General features: G+C 42.6%; 1 protein-coding gene across 1 annotated transcript; it reads left to right on the top strand.

Annotated features, from left to right (window-relative positions):
• Positions 1 to 242: 242 nt before the first annotated feature.
• On the top strand, positions 243 to 12474 carry LOC138967094 (uncharacterized; the record flags this gene model as incomplete). The annotated part of the gene is given in 9 exon segments (XM_070339576.1): positions 243 to 266; positions 1213 to 1368; positions 3123 to 3287; positions 4190 to 4344; positions 4914 to 5026; positions 6291 to 6391; positions 6891 to 7011; positions 7699 to 7794; positions 8925 to 12474. Coding segments are annotated over 9 exon segments (1092 nt in total), but the record flags the coding sequence as incomplete, so codon positions are not given.
• Positions 12475 to 13821: the final 1347 nt, after the last annotated feature.

Here is a 13821-nt window from a genome sequence, read left to right on the forward strand (position 1 = left end):
AGACAGACAGACAGACAGACAGACAGACAGACAGTCTGTCTTCCGGTCAGTCAGCCGGTCGGTCGGTTGGTCGACCCACCTCTCTGTCCGTCTGTCCACCCCTCGTTTGTCTTCTTGCCTATCTATCAAGAGTGTGTGTCGTTTGTCTGCTGTTGAGTTGGGTGTGGTTTTTTGGGGTACAAATGAGGCATTTATGTGTTCGCCATGAACATCAAGATTACAATGACTGTTTTCTGTTTCAGAATTTCAAGCCGATATTTGACCAGGTAATGAGAGTTTTATTTTGTGTTTCGCACTGTACTTTATTGGTAATAAATTGTACATGTAAATTATACTCTTTACCAATGTTACTTCTTGATACAATCAGTTTTTATGTTTCCTCCAAAACAGTACAAATAGGGATTAGTTTTAGTGACTGAATGTGTCTGTGGAGACAGTACCGTGGCAAGCAAACTGACTGTTGATATGATAATGAAGTTCTGTATGCACAGAAAGTTGACGTTTGATCTTTTGTATTCCTTCTGTAATGGTTTAATCAATGATTTGAATAAGAGATGAATGATTTCATTCACTGATCATTTACTACCAGATGTAGTAGTTCAGTGGTACAGTGGAACCTCTCTTTTAAAAAGACGCTCTATTATAAGACTCCCTCCGCTATAACTGAGACCTCATCTTCCCAGACGCTGTCTTCATAGTGTCGCTAAATTTACCTCCATTATAAGACTCCCTCTACAATAAGACCTCATTTTCTCAGACGCTGTAGTCATAGTGTCCTTAAATTTACCTCCATTGTAAGACTCCCTCCGCTATAATTGAGACCTAGCTCATCTTCCCAGACGCTGTCTTCATAGTGTCACTAAATTTACCTCCATTATAAGACTCCCTCCCCTATAACTGAGACCTCATCTTCCCAGACGCTGTCTTCATAGTGTCACTAAATTTACCTCCATTATAAGACTCCCTCCGCTATAACTGAGACCTCATCTTCCCAGACGCTGTCTTCATAGTGTCGCTAAATTTACCTCCATTATAAGACTCCCTCTACAATAAGACCTCATTTTCTCAGACGCTGTAGTCATAGTGTCCTTAAATTTACCTCCATTGTAAGACTCCCTCTCTGTTAAGGCCCACATTTATCAAATTATAGGTCTTAACACAGAGGTACCACTGTGTTCCTGCAATTGCTGTCACTTTGTGTTTCACGTGCAGCACGGCAAGGAGGGTATGTTGTTGAAAAAACTGAGGAAAGAACTCAACCGCCATCACACGCAGCATCTGCTAAATCGAGACTCCATCGCACTGATACTAAATGATGCTGACAGGGATGGGGACAAGTACCTGTCTTATGCCGGCTTCGTATCCATGGTAGGGAGTTGCTTTCTTTTCCTGGATACCCTAGCTCTTAAATAATTTTTGGCTCACGTAAGTGTAGCCTATGCGATGCTAACTTTTGTCTGTCTGTCTGTGCGTGCGTGCGTGCGTGCGTGCGTGCGTGCGTGCGTGCGTGCGTGCGTGCGTGCGTGCGTGCGTATGTATGTATGTCTGTGGTAGAAACTTTAACATTTGACTGAACACCGAAATACTATTTCTACCTGGTTATTATTCAAACAACAGCTTCAAAGTATTGAAGCAATGATCAACATTTCGTCGGCACGTATGTAGTTAAAGTGTGTATCCAAAGAAAACGGGTGGTGGGGGGTTTTGACTGCTGACTGGTTTGTGTCGTGTGTGGTATGTAGACCAGGTCAGGGGTCAAGGTTAGGTCAGATCGCGTGAAGGATTGTGGTATAGATACAGTTATCACCGAGCTGCAGTTCGCCGATTCGGAGAAGACGATTTCACATTGTTCGGTTTCGTAGCTCCAGAAAAATAGATAAAGAAGATGCCAAAGGAGATTTCCAACAGGTTAATCTGCACAGCGTGTTTCCAGTGTCTGCGCGAGGAAGCGCTGTCGAAAGCGCAGTGTCGATCTGGCCATCTGGCAGTCGTGTCCCCGTAAGTAGGCTACAGACAGACACTAGATCTAGTGTCTGTCTCGCACTCTTGCACCGTGTCACCTATGCTTACTGTGTGTGTGTATGTGTGACGGAGTGATTGAGTTTGTGTTACTGTTTGTCGATTTCTTACGTGAGTCTTGAAGGCTTCGCCTCTTGTTAATATTGTAAAAACCGAACCACTGGTTATGCAATTAAACCATTTATCCATCCATCCTCTTAAATATTGTGCCCTCTCTGTCCCCTATCCACCCGGCCCATGTATAGCTAAGCTTGACTCTCCTTTGAGGAATATAATTTGTCCACAACCCGTAGAAAAACGCAAAAAAATATCCAAAAACAAAGAGACTGCCAACGTTCCAAAATTCAGAATAAACAAACGAGCAAGGTAGCCTATGTTATTGGAACGTTTAACTGTGACATAACAAATGATACAGTCACTTCTTCTTCTTCGTTCACGGGCTTAGACTCCCACGTTCACTCATGTTTTTAGCACGAGTGGATTTTTACGTGTATGACCGTTTTTACCCCGCCATTCAGGCAGCATACGCCGATTTCGGGGGAATACAGTCGCTGATCTTCGACCCAGCGCTCTTTTCGGTGGACAGACGAACACTTATAATACAAAAAAATGAATGTATCTGACAAATTGTCCAGAAGCTCGTTTGAAAGTTACACGCGAGACTTAGACAATCAACAATAACAAGAACACAAGCGAGACTGACACAACACAATAACCTGAAACTAATAATGACATATTTGTTTGTTTGTTTGTTTGCTTAACGCCCAGCCGACCACGAAGGGCCATATCAGGGCGGTGCTGCTTTGACATATAACGTGCGCCACACACAAGACAGAAGTCGCAGCACAGGCTTCATGTCTCACCCAGTCACATTATTCTGACACCGGACCAACCAGTCCTAGCACTAACCCCATAATGCCAGACGCCAGGCGGAGCAGCCACTAGATTACCAATTTTAAAGTTCAAACCCACGACCTCCCGATCACGGGGCGGACGCCTTACCACTAGGCCAACCGTGCCGGTCATAATGACAGATAACCTGAAACTCCTGAACAAGATAGAAGCCGGTGTAACACAGTCGAGTCTATTGTTGCTTTGTGCAGGTCGTCAAAGACCTACAGGCGGAGAAGAAGATGGCTTTCCGGGGGATGCTGCTGTCAGTCATTGGCAGTATCGGTGTCCTGCCCAAAAAGATGCGGGACAACTTCCTGGCCAGCCATAAACTGTGTCCCCCTCCTCTCTTCATCCCCATCATCACTCTCATCCAGGTAAACTTGGCCGATCGACTACTGCATCAGTAGGAATAGTATAGCACATGAAATACGCAAGGTAGCAAAACAAAACAATCTGTTCAGGGTAAATAATTGGTTTGACTTTCTTCTCGTATGTTAAAGTTGCAAAGTTTTGTCTATTGTGATTTTTTTTCGATTTTTCTTTTGGCCCTTCCGATTTTGTCTGGTCGATTTTGAGGGTACCTTTACTTGAGCGGCGGTCACGTGATCCCTGTAAAAGAAACATTTAATCCAAAAGGTGAACCCGAAGGTTAAGTGAACGGCCTTAACTGGCGTATAAAGTTTTAATGAAATGACATGGGAATTAATGCTTTAATTTGGGTTTTAAATCTGTTGCAAAATGATATTTTGGCCAAGTTTAGAATCAGCGTTGACGTTTATTTTAGTGATCGAATGATGCCATTGACAATAGCCTAGTGGCAAGGACGTCGGCCTCCAATGTGGAGGGTTCTCGGTTCGAATCCCGGGTGCGTGTGGTGGGTTAAGGGTGGAGATTTATCCGATCTCCAAGGGTAACTTGTGTGCAGACCTGTTAGCGCCTTATTTTTGCTTCGTGTGTACACACAAGCACAAGAACAAATACGTACAAAACTTAAATTCCTGTCATCTGTGGCAGAGTACGGTGGGTTATAGAAACACGATAATACCCAGCATCGTTTTGGATCCTTCAGAGAGAGAGAAAGAAAGAGAGAGAGAGAGAGAGAGAGAGTGTGTGGGCGTGCGTGCGTGCGTACGTGCGTGCGTACGTAAGTGGGTACGTAAGTGCGTGCGTGCATGTGTATGTATATCTTTTTTCAACTCAGTAAACTACCGCCGATCTTGTCCCTTTCCCTATCCCTTATCAAAATGCGTAAGAAGCCTATTACCTTGACGTGCAGGTGATCATCTTCGCTGTGTACGTGGCGGACATGGAAGACAGAGGGCTGGAGGTGACCGCCAGCTCGGGCTACCCGTTCTACAGTCCCCTGCCCTACATGCCCGCGAGGCGCTGGCAGGCCTGGCGCTTCTTCACCTACATGTTCATACATGACGGGTACGTATTTATATATATATATAGCCTAGCTAGCCACTAGCAGGAATACTCGGCTGCGACCGCCTCCAATGCACTGTAAAATTAGTTACAGAGGAAACCCCTCTTAATCTGATGTAACCGAGTGCCGTAACACTACGATCACCTCGGGAGGCGAAGTGCAATCAAACAGGATTGAAAATGTTAGGGCCAATTTCTTAGCCCTATAAAAACTGTTATGCAAACCCGAAGGTTTCCATAAACATACAGACAATCGGAAACCACCAGACCCCATCACAAACAGAATTCCACAATCCACGGGTGTTGACTTAAAGGCCAACAACTCGGGTGCAGAGTCTGCTGTAAAAGGAGCGGTAGCCTCCCCTGTCACACTGAGAAAATCCAGGTCCTCCAAAAAAGGGGAGGGTGAGTCTTGAAATGAAATAACTTTCACAAAACATCCCGAACATCCATGCAAAAGTTGTGAAGATTTAATTTCAAAAAGCAAGGTCTTTAAAGGGAGGGAGTGTTGAATTAAAAGAGGGGTACCATTGTGATTAATCACGTCCTGTCTGTGATTTGCCTTGTTGAAGCTACCTTCACATCCTGTACAACGTGATCGCTCAGCTGCTGTTCGGGTTCCCGCTGGAGGTGGTTCACGGCTGGTGGAGAACTGCCATCATCTATCTCACTGGCGTCGCTGCTGGTGCGTCTGTCTGTCTGTCTGTCTGTCTGTCCGTCCGTCCGTCTGTGTGTGTGTCTGTCTGTCTGTCTGTCTGTCTTTCTGTCTGTCTGTCTGTCTGTCTGCCTGTTTGCCTGTCTGTCTGTCTGTCTCAGTGTCTGTCTGTCTGTTCGTCTGTCTGTCCGTCTGTCTGTGTGTTTTTCTGTCTGTCTGTCTGTCCGTCTGTATGTCTGGTAATGTCACGTTTGTATGTTCGTACCTCCGCCCATCGATCTACACACACTTGCACACGCACACACGCACGCACAGGCAATCAGAGAGAGCTCGAGAGAGGGATTTGTTTTAACTGAGTAACCGACCTCCCTCTATATACGCTCGAATGTGAACACGTCTGGATTCCAATTCTCTTTTAATTCCCGTTCCTATTTGTGCGATCAAAGTTTTTTTCCAGACATTTTAGGCGACAGAAGTAACCAGTACCGTCAAATAATATATTATGATCACAAGCATGATGACGCCGGTGTAACACGAGAAAATTACTCCCACGAGATTTTTACTCCGGAGTAAACATTTCGTACGAAAAAGTTACTCCCTTTACAAAAAAAGCACTCCCCCATTGCACGAGAAAATGACTCCCCAAGACAGGTGAGTTCCGAGTAAACATTTCGTACAAAAATGTTACTCCCCTGACGAATAAACAACGAATAAATTACTTCACCCTAACACGAGCAATTTAACTTCCCATACCAGGTGTACGAAATGTTTACTCCCTTGTCCCCTGTTAGTCTTGGTGGTGGAAGGGGTGGAAGGAGGGTAGCGCGACATTCGTGTGCGCGAGATCACTTATTGGCATTATCCCTTCGCCCGCATCCCATTTTTGCGTACGAGATTTTTACTGGAAGTAAAAAACATGGGGAGTAAAAATTTCGTGGAGGGAGTATTTCGTGCCTTGGGGAGTTCTTTTCTCGTACGAAAAGTGTACTCGGAGTAAGAATTTCCTACGAAATATTTACTCCGGAGTAAATTTTTCGTGGAGTAAAAATTTCGTGTTACACCGGTATAAGGGGATTGTCTTTTTGCCCATCTTGATCCTTTGATTTCTTCCACTTCATCATTATGCATACAGTCATATCCTCGGGTTTCCCACGCTTGGAACCCTCTGTCGTGAAATGTGTCTGGTGGTTTGTTTATCTGTGTTGGGTGTGTTTTGTGTGTTAACCTCCGTAGAAGGTAACAATATCCAGTTTCGCAGAGTGCGTAAATGATGTACACGTTTTACGTTGATCAGGTTCGCTAGCCCACTCTGTGTTGGACCCTGGCGTGGGACTGGTGGGCGCCAGTGGAGGGGTCTATGCCATCATGGGGGCACACTTGGCGGCTGTCGTCACTGTAAGTGTGTGTGTGTGTGTGTGTGTGTGTGTGTGTGTGTGTGTGTGTGTGTGTGTGTGTGTGTGTGTGTGTGTGTGTGTGTGTGTGTGTGTGTGTGCGTGCTCGTGTGCGTGCGTGCGTGCGTGCGTGCGTGAGTGCGTGCGTGCGTACGTTTTTTAATGAGAACTAATATTGGATAATACTGACAGATCGTCAAACTCTGCTATGAGACCACCCATATTTAGATCTCTTAAATTAGTGAAATTGTTCCCTCCAGTGTCCTCGTCATAACGTTTGTAACAGTAATGATTTTTCCTGCTTAATAACCTCAAGTTTCAAGGACCGTTTCTATAAGGCATTTTCTGGTATTTTAAGAGTTCCTAAACGAAAACAACCAGGATATTTTGAATTAGAAGCGGGAATCGCACAAGAAAATAATTAAAACGTTTCAGAAGTCACATCACTCTAAGATTGTTTATGCAAAAGAGAAAATGCAGTGATGAAAATATTATTTGTTCAGAACTGGAAGGAGATGAACTACAAGCTGTGCGACCAGGAAGAGTTTGAGAGCAGGGTTTGCTGTGCCGTCTCCCGTCTCTTGGTCAGCGCCCCTTTCCGGATGGTTCTCGTCGTTCTTCTTGGTCAGTTGCTCTCTCATCCTGCTAAATTAATTAATTATTCATCCAGTTTGACCTATTTCTGGTTATTAAGTACGAAATTTTGTGTCCCATTATTACATTTCCTTTTTTGTTGTTTTTATTGTGTGTTTTCTCTTCAAATTCATGTAACCCTAGGGTTTCAAGTTTTGAAATAAATATTGCCTTGCCTTGCCTTGCCTTGCCTTGCTTACTGAAAAAATGGCGGAAGAAAGATGACACCACTCATGATCTTTTTTTTGCCATGCTGGCTGTCAAAATACTTTAGTTATGATGCAGATTAGTAAAAGTCCGAGAAGTTTATGACCATTATTTTCGGACAAGAAAAACATCCAGCATAGTGAGAAAACGGAGGAAGCAAGATGACATCATCTTCTTTATGTCTATGGTGTCTTTCAAGATACATTGATTATGATGCAGGTCATTTAATGTCAGAGAATTTTCGTTGATGTCTTTGATTTACCATTGCGTGACACTCAGATCTTTAATTTTGATGAAACGTTGCATACGCATAGGTCTACCTTTATTTCTTTTTGAATCTTTATTTTGGAACATTTAGTGATTTACAGTCTATCTGTCTAGGATTTTTGTTGGATTTTTGTTGTATCTGTGAAAGTTGTTTTGTGGTGGAAGGTACCTTTCAGGGAGAACTTCATCGACCTTTTGTTGCAGTTCTTCCGGACACCGGCCTGGCCATATTTCGTCGTGTGGCTCTGGATGAGGACCTCAAAGTAGGCATATCTGCACACGTGGGGGGATTTCTTACGGGTACGTGGTGCATTATCCTCTATGCTTGTGCCTGCATGAGACTACTCAGATAATGTGGCGTCTGACGCAACGTATCGGGATGGACGCGGTTTAGGTCCGCGAGTTGCTGACACGGGGAGAATATCCTAGCCGATGGATATCAACTGAGAATTCGGGAGAATGTGTGATATGTCCATGGGGATTTTCCATTGTTTTATATACAACTATGGGATTAGGGGGGGGGGGGGGGGGGGTTAAGACACGAAATTAGGGGAAAACTTATGTGCAAGTTTAAAATGAACAACCATGTGTTTAGGCCAACAAAAAAAGGTCTGTTTACGGTAACATAGGGTGAAAAAATAGGGTCGGTAGGTCGGCTTTTTTTCTTTTTCAATTTTTTTTCAAATTTTTTTTTCTCCCCTCTCTATGATGTTTCACAGTTCATTTCTTCTCATCAATCCCTGTTTTTGCCCAACATAACTATAAACAGTACTTTGAGCTTACCTCCCTTCTGTCGTCTGCTGTTTGAGCGCAAACAGCTCTATTTTGGATGCGGGTTTTTTTTTCAGACGATCCAAAAAAAAGATTAGGGTCGGGCCTAAAAACTAGGGTCGGTCGGGTTACCGTAAACAGACCTATTTTTTTTTTGGCCTTAACGGTGACCATGAAAAGAAAAATGTCTCGATGTTGGCTGGCAAGAAAGAGGACCATGGGTGGAATTTCGCCTTTCTATTCGAAAGTTACAGGTTTTGCTCGGCGTTCCTATTCAAACAAATACTAAGAATATCCAAAAAGTGTTCTACAGGGTGGGAAACACGCTTGCAGCTTTACGAATATCAGCACGCACTACAACAGTCCATTTCGTTTAGCAAGGCTGTACTTAATTAATTGAGCCCGAAGTTGACTTCGCCACGAAGTCTTTTTACCGAAAATTCAGTGCTAAAGCTTTGTGCAGCGAACTTCGGGAAGTAGACTTCGGCCCAGTTTATATCTAGCTTTACTGACAGACAAATTAAGCGTGGCATATGTTACGTTAGATAAACAAAGGGAACTAAGCGCTCTAAATGCATACGACATGAATTCACTAGTATCCCATTAAGCGACTTTCATCCTCTATAACATTATTTATAACACTGATGTTATGTTATCAGGTCTGTTCCTGGGCATCCCCGTGCTGAAGAACGTGAACAAGCACGCCTGGGAGACCAACCTGGGTTGGATCACGCTCGCCGTCTTTCTCCTCATCAGTGCCTTCGCCGTCTTCTTCAACGCCTTCTTCGACGAACGTTACCCGCCGACGGACTGGAGCTAGTAGCTCAGAAAGAAGAAGGAGGGGAGATAAATATATTATGTTCTGAGGGGTAGAGGTGTTGCTTCACATCTCACTGCTGCTAAATCGCTGAACTCGCACACACACAAAAGAGCATGACGGCAAAGAAACTCCATCTTTGTTACTGTTAGCCCCAGGCGCAACCTCCCGGTATTTAGGGTGGACCAAGATGGCCGCCGGACAGCATCGGGTGGCATCATATAGGCAATGGCCATCCCGTGTTTAGTAATATGCTTAAATTCGGCTCCCTGAACTTGAAAAGAAGAAGAATCTTTGTCTGTTAGTATATGTTAGCTGAAGTAAAGAAAAGCAGTATGATAACTAATTTACATGTATGTCAGGTCGAGGCTTTGGTTGAGTTACAACATCCAAAACTCAAGTCAGGGCAGGTTGAATCTTTTGCACATTACATATAGGACACACAAGGTTGAATTTAACACGCATACTCAGTTTTTGATGCGCTTTAGTTGTGTCCGAAATTGTGCTTGCAGTGTATCAAATTATATAGTATTTATAATTGTACCAACGGTGTATAACATGTGTCTGATGCAGACACATAGAAATGACTGACGTCACACAGCTGTAGACGCTGGGTTGGTGGTCACTCAGTTTCACAGGTCTCGCGGATCGGGAGTATGCTGTTCAAACAAGATACAAGGTATTGTGTGCTTTTGTCGCTAAATTCCTTTGACACAAGTACAGAAATAGAAATGCTTGTTCCAGAATGTGCCTTGTTATTTTCAAACTATTCACGGCGCTGATTTTTGGAGAAACGATTTCACTCAATTGTGCTTTTTCAGAAAACTGCTCTTGGTCAGTCTCTGACGGGATTCACATTCCGATGAAATAATGACACGGGCTTGCATACAAGACCGATTTTAAATTTGTATTTTATGTTATAAGATTTTACTGTAAATAAGTTGTGTGTATTACAAACCAGCTGACAGGACAAATGCAGTATTAACCGAAACTATGCAAATATACAGGCAGCAAAACTTACGTATACATAACATGCATGTACGTGATGTACTTGATTTTTGACGTGTTTGGTATAATTATTGTTTATATAATTTTTACCTCGGCTTGCGGTATTGTGTCATATTTATTCATTCGCTCGGCTTTTCCGTTTTAGAAGTTAATTTATATTATGTATGAAGTTATGATTATTTTCAGTAATTACGCCTTTAAGAATCCCAACTTGGCTGAACAGGTAGACTGCTTACGTTTCAAAATCATATTGATTTAGGACTTTTAGGTTTTGCAAGGAAATTCTTAAACTTGAACTGATCAACCAACCAACCAATCAATCAATCAATCAATCAATCAATCAATCAATCAATCAATCGATCGATCGATCGATCAGTCAATCAATCAATCAGTCAGAAAGTCAGTACTGTGTATGTCTGTAGCAAAATGTGGCACACGAACGGAAAAAAATAATAAAGCTTGCAAAACCAGAGGGTACTTTTTACATTTAGTCAAGTTTTGACTAAATGTTTTAAAATAGAATCGAGACGAGGGTGGTGGTGTGTGTATGTATGTATCTATGTATGTATGTATGTATGTATGTATGTATGTATGTATGTATGTATGTATGTATGTATGTATGTATGTATGTATGTATGTATGTATGTATGTATGTATGTATGTATGTATGTATGTACTAGATGATTACCCGCTTCGCCGGGTACCGGCTTCGCCGGGATAACCGGCTTCGCCGGGAAGAAGTAGAGCCGAATACCCGGCTTCGCCGGACACCCGGCTTCGCACCGAATACCCGTACCCAGCTTCGCCGGGATGAAAGCGTTGTGGACAGTGACCTTCTAAAAATAGTAACGGGAATATGGATTGACGCCACACGAAGGAAGGGAGATAAACGCAAAACACTGGAGAAGATAAGGAAGAGTTACTGGGAATGGATGTAGTGGATCTACAGAAAAACCAAAATCGGTTCAGCGCTGCGCGCTGAGAGCACGTGTTGAAAATTCTCATCGACCAGGTTGTGTCCGGGGTCTACCTGAATATGCCCACCAAATTTGAAGCAGATCCATCGAGAACTTTGGCCGTGCATCGCGAACACACACACACACACAGACAGACAGACAGACACAAGTCGTATATATATATAGATGTATGTATGTATGTATGTATGTATGTATGTATGTATGTATGTATGTATGTATGTATGTATGTATGTATGTTTGTGTATAAAGTGAAAACGACTGGACCGATCTTCATAAAACAGTTCACATGTGAGTTCCTGGGTATAATAGCCCAGACTTTTTTCCCGTTTTTGGATAGATGCCTTTGATGACGTCATATCCGGCTTTTTGTGAAAGTTGAGGCAGCACTGTCACACCCTCATTTTTCAACCAAAGCCTGTGATTGAAATTTAGGTCAAGTAATCTTCGACGAAGTCCGGACGATGGGATTGCATTTGTAATCTTAAAAGTTAGTTAATTTGTTTGCTCATTAATGTTGTCGTTATAATCGAATTTTCAGAAGCCGATTAAAAGTTGATTGCATTATATTCCTCATCTTCTCTTGAATTCCAAAATATATAGATATGTCGTGTTTACTCAAAAAATGTGCTCAGAATGAAAGGAAATAGGTTCAGTAAGTACATGTACTACGGTCGCATGCTTCGCGGAGACGAGCGTGACCCGTCTCGGTCTTCGGGACGGGTTAGGCGAGACTATCTAAATGTAGTCACGGAGATGACTGGTTTGTCGTGTTGATCTTTTAGTTTCATACCGACTGAATAAATGTTTTTATATCGCTTCACGCGACTTGTTTTTTTTAGGTGTTTGCAACAGGTAACACGCATACATTTGATGGCCCATTGGCTATTTTCAGAGTAATTCATATTATTTCACGCCTTATCGTAATTGTAACTTAAACATCATATTCTGACCATTTTTAAATCTTGAAAGATTATATTGAGGATATTGTTACAGACCTTGTCTACGTTAACCAATCACTCCCCCCCCCCCCCCTAAAAGATAAAAAATAAATTAAAAAAAGCATCTTCAACGTACCCCTGACTTTCCATATGTCTGTGATAGTAGTGTGATGCAACATACAAAAAGTTTGTGAATTTTCCTTGTAGAAATAATCCAAGTCAGTGTAAAGAGTTGAAATATAATTTTAACTATAGTTATTGCATGTTAACATTCCACTGAGGATCATTGCATTGTAATGTTCTAATTCATGACTTATGTGTGATTTTGTTTTACCTGTGTGTACTGTATCACGCTAAAAAGTTTGTAACCATTGTATTAAGTTCTGATTTCTGCAAACTACAGGGTAAGTTATCGTCAGTGCTTTTTATCTTACAACATTTTAAAGTGAATAAAATACTGATATTTTTACATGGAGATGTTGGCTTTACACCTTTAATGACAATTGGTTGTGTTGTTAAAACTGATCCGGCTGCGTGCGCGTGTGCCAGAATGTGTGTATGTGTGTGGTGAAAATGTGACTGGGCGCAGGTCAGTTGGGGTGCTCAATTGTGTAACATGTGTGTAGGCTGGAGCGGGCTAGGTTACCGTGTCCCCAAACTGAGTTTCTTGCAGGGTGGGAGTCTGATCAGTGCACAGGCACCAGAACAGGGGCGGATTAGGGGGGGGGGGGTTACTGGGGTTCCGGACCCCCCCCCCCCCCCCCCCCGGGGCCCCGGCTGTCCAAAACAAATAATTTCATACTAACTTTAAAAGAAATAATGAGTGGCTGCTGACACCAGTTGATCATGTTTAAAATTAAGGATAAGCCATAAATTGTTCATAAAATAGCTAAAACTCTTCCGCTTCAGGGGGGCTTCGCCCATCAGACCCCCCAACGGGGCCTTGCCCCTGTACCCCACAATTAAGGGGTCTACCCCAGTGGACCCCAGGTTGTAACCCCCCCCCCCCCCCTCTCTGGTTTAACTGCTCCGCCCCTGCAGAAGAAAAACATGTCGCGTAAGGCGAAATTACTACATTTAGTCAAGCTGTGGAACTCACAGAATGAAACTGAACGTAGTCCGCCGCTAGTGCAAAAGGCAGTGAAAGTGACGAGCCTGTTCAGCGTGGCAGCGGTTGCGCTGTGCTTCATAGCACGCTTTACTGTACCTCTCTTCGTTTTAACTTTCTGAGCGTGTTTTTAATCCAAACATATCATATCTATATGTTTTTGGAATCAGGAACCGACAAGGAATAAGATGAAATAGTTTTTGAATCGATTTCGGAAATTTAATGTTGATCATAATTTTTATATTTTTAATTTTCAGAGATTGTTTTTAATCCAAATATAACATATGTATATGTTTTTGGAATAAGAAAATGACGAAGAATAAGATGAAATTGTTTTTGGATCGTTTAATAAAAACTTATAATTTTAATTACAAGTTTCCGATTTTTAATGACCAAACTCACTCATTAGTTTTTTAAGCCACCAAGCTGAAATGCAATACCAAACCCCGGCCTTCGTCGAAGATTGATTTGCCAAAATGTCAATCAATTTAATTGAAAAATGAGGGTGTGACAGTGCCGCCTCAACTTTTACAAAAAGCCGGATATGACGCCATCAAAGGTATTTATCGAATAAAAGAAAAAAACGTCCGGGGATATCATACCCAGGAACCCTCATGTCAAATTTCATAAAGATCGGCATAGTAGTTTAGTCTGAATCGCTCTACACACACACACAGACAGACACACATACACCACGACCCTCGTCTC

This window comes from Littorina saxatilis, linkage group LG5 (genome assembly GCF_037325665.1).
Source record: "Littorina saxatilis isolate snail1 linkage group LG5, US_GU_Lsax_2.0, whole genome shotgun sequence".
NCBI classification, from domain to species: Eukaryota; Metazoa; Mollusca; class Gastropoda; order Littorinimorpha; family Littorinidae; genus Littorina; species Littorina saxatilis.